Source organism: Abramis brama, assembly GCF_963993115.1.
Source record: "Abramis brama genome assembly, chromosome: 14".
Taxonomy (NCBI): Eukaryota; Metazoa; Chordata; class Actinopteri; order Cypriniformes; family Leuciscidae; genus Abramis; species Abramis brama.
The window spans coordinates 37543502-37551001 of NC_139976.1; the positions used below are offsets into that span (position 1 = coordinate 37543502).

General features: G+C 32.8%; 1 protein-coding gene across 1 annotated transcript in view; it reads right to left on the reverse strand.

Annotated features, from left to right (window-relative positions):
• Nucleotides 1–2436: 2436 nt before the first annotated feature.
• Nucleotides 2437–7500, reverse strand: part of LOC311096735 (arf-GAP with dual PH domain-containing protein 1) — a 44485-nt gene continuing 39421 nt past the window's right edge. Inside the window, exons 8-11 of the mRNA XM_084136062.1 lie at nt 6699–6761; nt 6405–6476; nt 4960–5188; nt 2437–2760 (exon numbers count right to left, since the gene is read on the reverse strand). Coding sequence (XP_083992188.1) covers nt 2732–2760; nt 4960–5188; nt 6405–6476; nt 6699–6761 — 393 coding nt within the window. The 3' untranslated portion in view covers nt 2437–2731. The remainder of the gene's footprint in view (nt 2761–4959; nt 5189–6404; nt 6477–6698; nt 6762–7500) is intronic.

Sequence of the window (7500 nt, forward strand, 5' to 3'; positions counted from 1 at the left end):
CTGGCTGAGATTAAAGATATCGTATATAAAGTAGTGGTCAACCAGTGTGTCTTTTTAATCACAGATACCAATATTCATAAAGCAGGGCAGCCAATATATACATATACATACATAATGCAATTTAAAGGCAGTAAATAAGATTGCTTATAAATCAAAAACATAATATTCACTCAATAAAATCATATTTGTAAACCTTTTTTTACTTACTGACTAAGATAAGGGGAACGACACTGCCGTTCCAAAGTTTGGGATCAGTAGTTTTTAGTGTAGAATAAGTCTTTTCTACTCACCAAAGTTGCATTTATTTAATAAAAAATACAGTAATATTATGAAATATTATTAGAATTTGAAATTTTCTATGTGAATATATAGTAAAGTGTAATTTATTCCTGTGAATTTTCAGCATCATTACTCCAGTCTTCAGTGTCACATGATCCTTCAGAAATCACTCTAATATGATGATTTGATGATCAAGAAACATTTATGATTATTATCAGTGTTGAAAACAGTTGTGAAGCTTCAGATTTATGTGGAAATTGTGGTACATTTTATTTTTCAGGATTTTGTGATGAAGTTCAAAAGAACAGCATTTATCTGAAATAGAAAGCTTTTGTAACACTGACGTTTTTTATTCGTTTTTTGGAAAGAAATTAAAGAAATGAATAGCCTAATTTTATCTGATGATGCATTAAATTGATTAAAAGTGACGGTAAAGACATTTATAATGTTACAAAAGATTATATTTCAAAATAAATGCTGTTCTTTTGAACTTTAACTGTTTTCAACATAATTTGATAATAATGATATTTAAAAAAAAATCATCATATTAGAATGATTTCTGAAGGATCATGTGACACTGAAGACTGGAGTAATGATGCTGAAAATTCAGCTTTGATCACAGGAATAAATTACATTTTAAAATATATTCAAATACAAAACCAGTTATTTTAAATTGTAATAATATTTCAGAATTTTACTGTATTTTTAATCAAATAACTGCAGCCTTGCTGAGCATAAGAGACTTTGTTTAAAAACATTAAAAATCATTCCGATCCCGAACTTTTGAGCGGCAGTGTAGCACTATAGTCTTAATCATCAAAGTTAGCTTGGTTTTTGGCATATAATCTTCATTTGGCCAAATATCGGCCAATAAATCACTAATATCAGCCCTATTCTGCATCAGGAACTGATGGGCACATGCATCTTAATCTGTGATATGCTTCCACCTAGTGGAGGAAAATAAATCAAGAACACAACCGTCTTCATGATGTAAATCTGACACTTGCGCCCTGCAAAGACAACACAAGTAGTATGTAGTATATGAAATGAACTGCCTATAGAACCATATTGATCATATCAGTTTTCTAACAGGGTTTTTCCGATGAACGAAACCCCTGTAATGCAAAATGATTTTCTTACTCAGTATTTTTGTCTTGTTTGCTGGAACAAATATCTAAATATTCTTAAATCAAAGATTGTGAAGCAAAATATTAAGTATTATTCAAAATGAAGTAAGTTTAAGCTTAAAACATGAACAGATATGTCAATGGGGTCAGAAAAATGAACTTAATTCAACGTGAAAACTTCATTTAATTCAAAGTAACTAATTTTTTATCTTTTTTAAAGAAATCTTACGTCATTTTGCTTCTCAAGTAAATGTTAAGTTATTTGCACTGCAAAGCAAGACACAAACACTGAGTAAGGCATCACGTTTCTGCGGATCCTCTACTCCTCACAGCAGCTTTTGCTCGGATAATCCAATAAATAACATCATCATCATCATCATCAGTCAAACGCACTGGGAAGAGAACGCAGCCGTCTCGTGACGTTGCTCACCTTGTGATTTACAGATTAAATGTTACGTTTAAGAGCGATGAACAACATTCACATGCCATATTTGTACAGTAGCTTGTCTGACGACAGCAGTATGTCTGCTTTGGTAACACATAAAGACATTCATGACAACTGAGGCCTTGTCCACACTAACACACGGTCATTGAAAACGCATCTTTTGTCCTTCGGTCACACTGAGACGCCGTTTTTATTAACGAAAACGAAGCTTTTTGAAAACGCTCTCCAAAGTGGATACACATGAAAACGCCGGTTTGTCGTTGTAGTGCGGACTGTCAGAACAGAGGTATTTAAAAACGATGACGTCAGTTTAGTCATGTGACGCATGTTGTACCAATAGATGTGTGTATACCGGTGTTGTGCCTGTTATGTGCGGTTCACTTTCACACTGTTGCTAAAATATGTTGCTCTTCATATCACAGTCCTGCAAAGATGACAGAATTCACTCGCATTCGCTGTCCTGTGGTGAAACATGAGAGCAGTTTTAGCGTTTTAGACCGAACATATAATGGTGAGTGAGTTTGCTGGACGCATCAGTGAAGGATGAGATATTTTGCTAAATAAAATGATCCTGCCAGAAGAATTGAGCGATAACTTTATTATTTATTTTCCTGTCTGTATCGTCTCATTGAGCTTTCGTGAGGGTTTACGCATGCGCAGTAAAGGTGAATTTAGCATTGGCTAATGTGGACGGAGAGCGTTTTTAAACGAAAACGCCGTTTTCAAATGTATCCAGATTAATGTAGACTTCGCCGCTGGAGACTCGTCCACACAGTCCAGTGTTCAGTCCGTTAGCACTCAATCAAGGGTCGTTTCAATGCTCTTCTGTGTCGTTCACTGGACAAAACTGCTGTCGCTCGTCCAGTCTGTCCCGCCGACATCAAGGCTTGTGCTTGAAATGAGCCTCGACTGGAGAGAGAAATGAAGGAGTGTGAGTGAAATCAATCAATCAGTCAATCAATCAATCAATCAATCAATCAATCAATCAATCAATCAATCAATCAATCAATCAATCAGTCAGTCAGTCAGTCAGTCAGTCAGTCAGTCAGTCAGTCAGTCAACCAACCAACCAACCAACCAATCAATCAATCAATCAATCAATCAATCAATCAATCAATCAATCAATCAATCAATCAATCAATCAATCAATCAGTCAATAAACCAATCAACCAACCAATCAATTAATAAACCCATCAATCAATCAATCAATCAATCAATCAGTCAATAAATCAATCAACCAACCAACCAATCAATTAATAAACCCATCAATCAATCAATCAACCAACCAACCAACCAACCAATCAACCAATCAACCAATCAATCAATATCAATCAACAGTGGTGTAAAGTTTTGGAGTAAATGTAATTAGTGATTACACTTTATTTTAAGGTGTCATTGTTACAGTGTAATTATATATTTAAGTACTGAGTAATATTAAGCAACTACATGTTCTTACTATAGGGTTAGGGTAGGATTAGGGTTTGGTTGAGGTTTAGTTGCATGTAATTATGCATAATTTACTGTTATTACTATGGTAAGTACATGTAACATATGTAACAGGACACTGTAAAATAAAGTGTTACCAAATTAGTTACTGTACTTAAGTATCTTTTTGGCGACTCTGTAGTTTTACTGAGTATCAAATATATTAGCAACTTTTACTACATTTTTGAATAAGTAAATGTACTTTTTACTCCAATACATTTGTGAAGAGAGATAACACCATGTCCTAACTACATGCGACGTGCAATAAAAGGTTGTTTTCCATGTTAATCGAGTGTTTGTCCTAACCGGCCGCGACGGCGACACGCGACGATTCTCTTTTAGAAACGGTTTCTATTTTTCTGCGACGTCGCGCTGGAACAACAAACACAAAGAGTGGCGATGATAATCTCAGGTGCTGTTTATGTGCTTTATTTAATGTTAAAAGCGTGTAATGTGACCCTTAACATCATTTAGTGCTCCAGCTTTGAAGCTGTAAAAGCAACAATGGATAATTCACCTCAGATCTTCAAATTAAACACATGGAAACAAGAACGTTCAAACTGTGAACAAACAGTGTATTCTTTGACAAAGATTGTTCTAGTAACTCAGCCTATGTATTTTAATAATGTTTAAATGGTGTAATATTTGTGAGTTTGATTATGGAGCTGCTTATCCATTTTCTTGCGAGTGCGTCAAGATTACTCTCTGGTGCCGCGAGACTCTGCCCACACGCTGTTCTGATTGGCTGACTCCGCCCACACGCTGTTCTGATTGGCTGACTCCACCCACACGCTGTTCTGATTGGCTGACTCCGCCCACACGCTGTTCTGATTGGCTGACTCCGCCCACACGCTGTTCTGATTGGCTGACTCCGCCCACACGCTGTTCTGATTGGCTGACTCCACCCACACACAGTTCTGATTGGCTGACTCCGCCCACACGCTGTTCTGATTGGCTGACTCCGCCCACACGCTGTTCTGATTGGCTGACTCCACCCACACGCTGTTCTGATTGGCTGACTCCGCCCACACGCTGTTCTGATTGGCTGTGGGTTTTGTGGACAGACAAATTATTTGTCGCTAGTATTTTATCGCATCGCGTCTGGATAGGACACATTTCTGAATCACAGGTGTTTGATTGAGGAGATGAGGACATGACGAGGCCCGAACCAGCTCGCAGTGCAAGACTTTACTGAACATTATTTTATTCATCCAATATATCGATGAGACCTTTTAGAAGGATAATGGTTTACTCATGACCTTTTTGTGCACTTGAGCTTAACTGAGACTTGAGAGTTTATAGACGTTTAATTGACCTTTATTTATTGCAATATTTAGTTCAGTTTTATTTTGATTTTAGAAAATAAACATGATTTCTCATCTTACAAATCAACTGTTTCTTATTTTCACTGGCATGTCTGTCAGGTGTCGAGGTTCATCTTTAAGCCTACATTCAGTTTGAGTAAAATACTTCAGTACTGTTAAAATCAGATACTCTAAGACTTTTACTCTCAAGTCGGATTGGAATTGGTGACTTGTAACTTGTAATTTTCTCAAGAATGGTTCTCAGGTACTCTTTACACCTCTGTCGATCATTCATCTCTCAGTGAGGGTTTGTCTGTACCTGCGTACTCCTGAGGCATCATGGGCCGGTTGACGACTCTCTGAAACGCAGCGATCCAGTCCTTCTGCTCCGCCTCGGTTTCACAGGCGAACAGGAACTTTCTGTCCGGGGTTTCGATGGTGATCCCGAACTTCCAGTGTTGTCCTTGAGTCGAGGGTGGAAGACCGGACAACACCGTATAACTGTTCTCCTTACTGCCGATGAACACCTCGCCACGCGCGTACGCATCCTGGAACAGTCCATGCAATATAATATAATATAATATACAGTAATATAATATAATGTGATATAATGTAATATAATATAATATAATATAATATACAGTAATATAATATAATATAATATACAGTAATATAATATAATGTGATATAATATAATATAATAATTAAATATAATATAATATACAGTAATATATAATTAATAAAGCATATTATAAGAAAAAAATATTTACAAATATGCATTTTTAAATATAGAAATGACTTGCTACAAAATGATATTTTATTTTATTATATAGATATATGTTAAATGTAGAAAAACATAGTACTACTAATATATTATATTAGAATTAATAAAGCAAATTCTAAAAACTATTTCTTATTTTAAGATATACATTTTTTATTTGAAAAAAGTTTTTTATTATAGTAAATTATATTTTATTTTATTACATATATTAAATGTAGTACTACAAATATAATTAATATTATATAATTAATATCTAATTATATGTTTATTATTATGTTATGTAATAAATATATTATATAATTAATCAATTATATTATAATAAAAATAAATATATATTTTATTTAAAAATATGCAGTTTTAAAAAACATTTTTGTTTTTTATTATATCATATTTTATTATAGACCTATAAGTATATGTTAAATGTAGTACTACACACTACTACTAATATAAATATAATATAATATAACATAATATAATATAATAAAAATGTTTAAAAAATAAATGGTATTGTATGTTTTTTTATTTTTATTATATCATATTATATTATATAAGTATGTTAAATGTACTATTAACAGTTCTACTAATATAATATAATATAATATAATATAATATAATATAATATAATATAATATAATATAATATAATATAATATAATTAATAAAGCATATCATAACTAAAAATTATTTACAACTGCACATTTTTTAAATAAAAAAGTTTTAAAGTAAATTAAAATTATATATTAACGTAGTTAAACGTACTGCATTTAACATAATAATATAATATAATACAATAAAAAATGTATAATAAAAATGTATTATATTAATATTATATTATATTATTAATATAACACAATATAATACAATGTAATTTTCTTAATTTTTTAAACTTTATATTATACACTAGCATATGTTATGAGTACGGTATACGCGTGTCAAGGTTAAGAGTTGCACCAGAAAAACGTCTAAATATCAACTTCTACTCACCAAAGGGTCTTTAAAGTACATTAGTCTCCTGTCGTCCATGGTGAACCATCTCTTCTTGAAGCCCTCCGTGTGCTGAAACACACCAGACTCCAGTATGAGTCAATGTTAACGACAGCATTACTGAGGGAGATCGTACAGTCAGCAACGGCTTTATTCTGTGACTGTACATTACCTGGCTTATCACTAAATAAATAAATAAGAGCATATGCAGTATTGATTTCACTTAAAAATGATGTATTGTGCAAGAAGTAAGTGTGATATGAAAATAGCATAGATCGGCGGTGTGCCGCTCACCCTCGGGCCGGTTTTCTCCATGTATCCTTCCTTCATGAAGTTCCTGGTCAGTCTGGGTACCAACTACATCACACACACACACACACACACACACACACACACATGAAGATGCTTTCTAAACATGCACTGATATTTGAAAAGGTACAGATTGTTATTAATATTAAAAAAATGAATACTTCATTTCGATTATATCATGATTATTAGTATCTACAAAATACAGATAATCTAAATCAGCATTATCGTCTTTTTATCATAGTTAAAATGTCTATCTTTATGTTGAATTGAGAAGCAAAATTGTGCACAATAAGACTTGTTGTCAATTAAATAGTTATAATTAAATAATCTGTATTACAGTTTTTTTTATTCGCTTTGGTACTATTTTCATAAGTTAGGTGTACATTTTCAAAACTCTTAGTGCTAATATCACAACAGATCATCAAAAGTGCACTTTTTTCAAACATTTCATCATGTTTTCAATTGTGTAAGCACAATACACAAAATCACAAAGTATCCTTTTCACAACACAAAATAAGAGTTTCATCTACATAAATGTTTCATTCACAGTCACTGCCTTTCATAAAGCTCTTACTATCAAACTTTTGCATCTCTTCTTGTTCAGTTTAATACATGTGTCTATTATTTAATCCAACTGATCTTAATGGTTAATCAATGAATCATTTGGGACACTTATAGATTTCTGTAGATATTGATTCTATACACAGTTTCTATGGAACTTGTTTGCAATTTCTGATATGGAAAACCAAATGTAATGAATTATTTTTACATAAGTGATTTATAGATA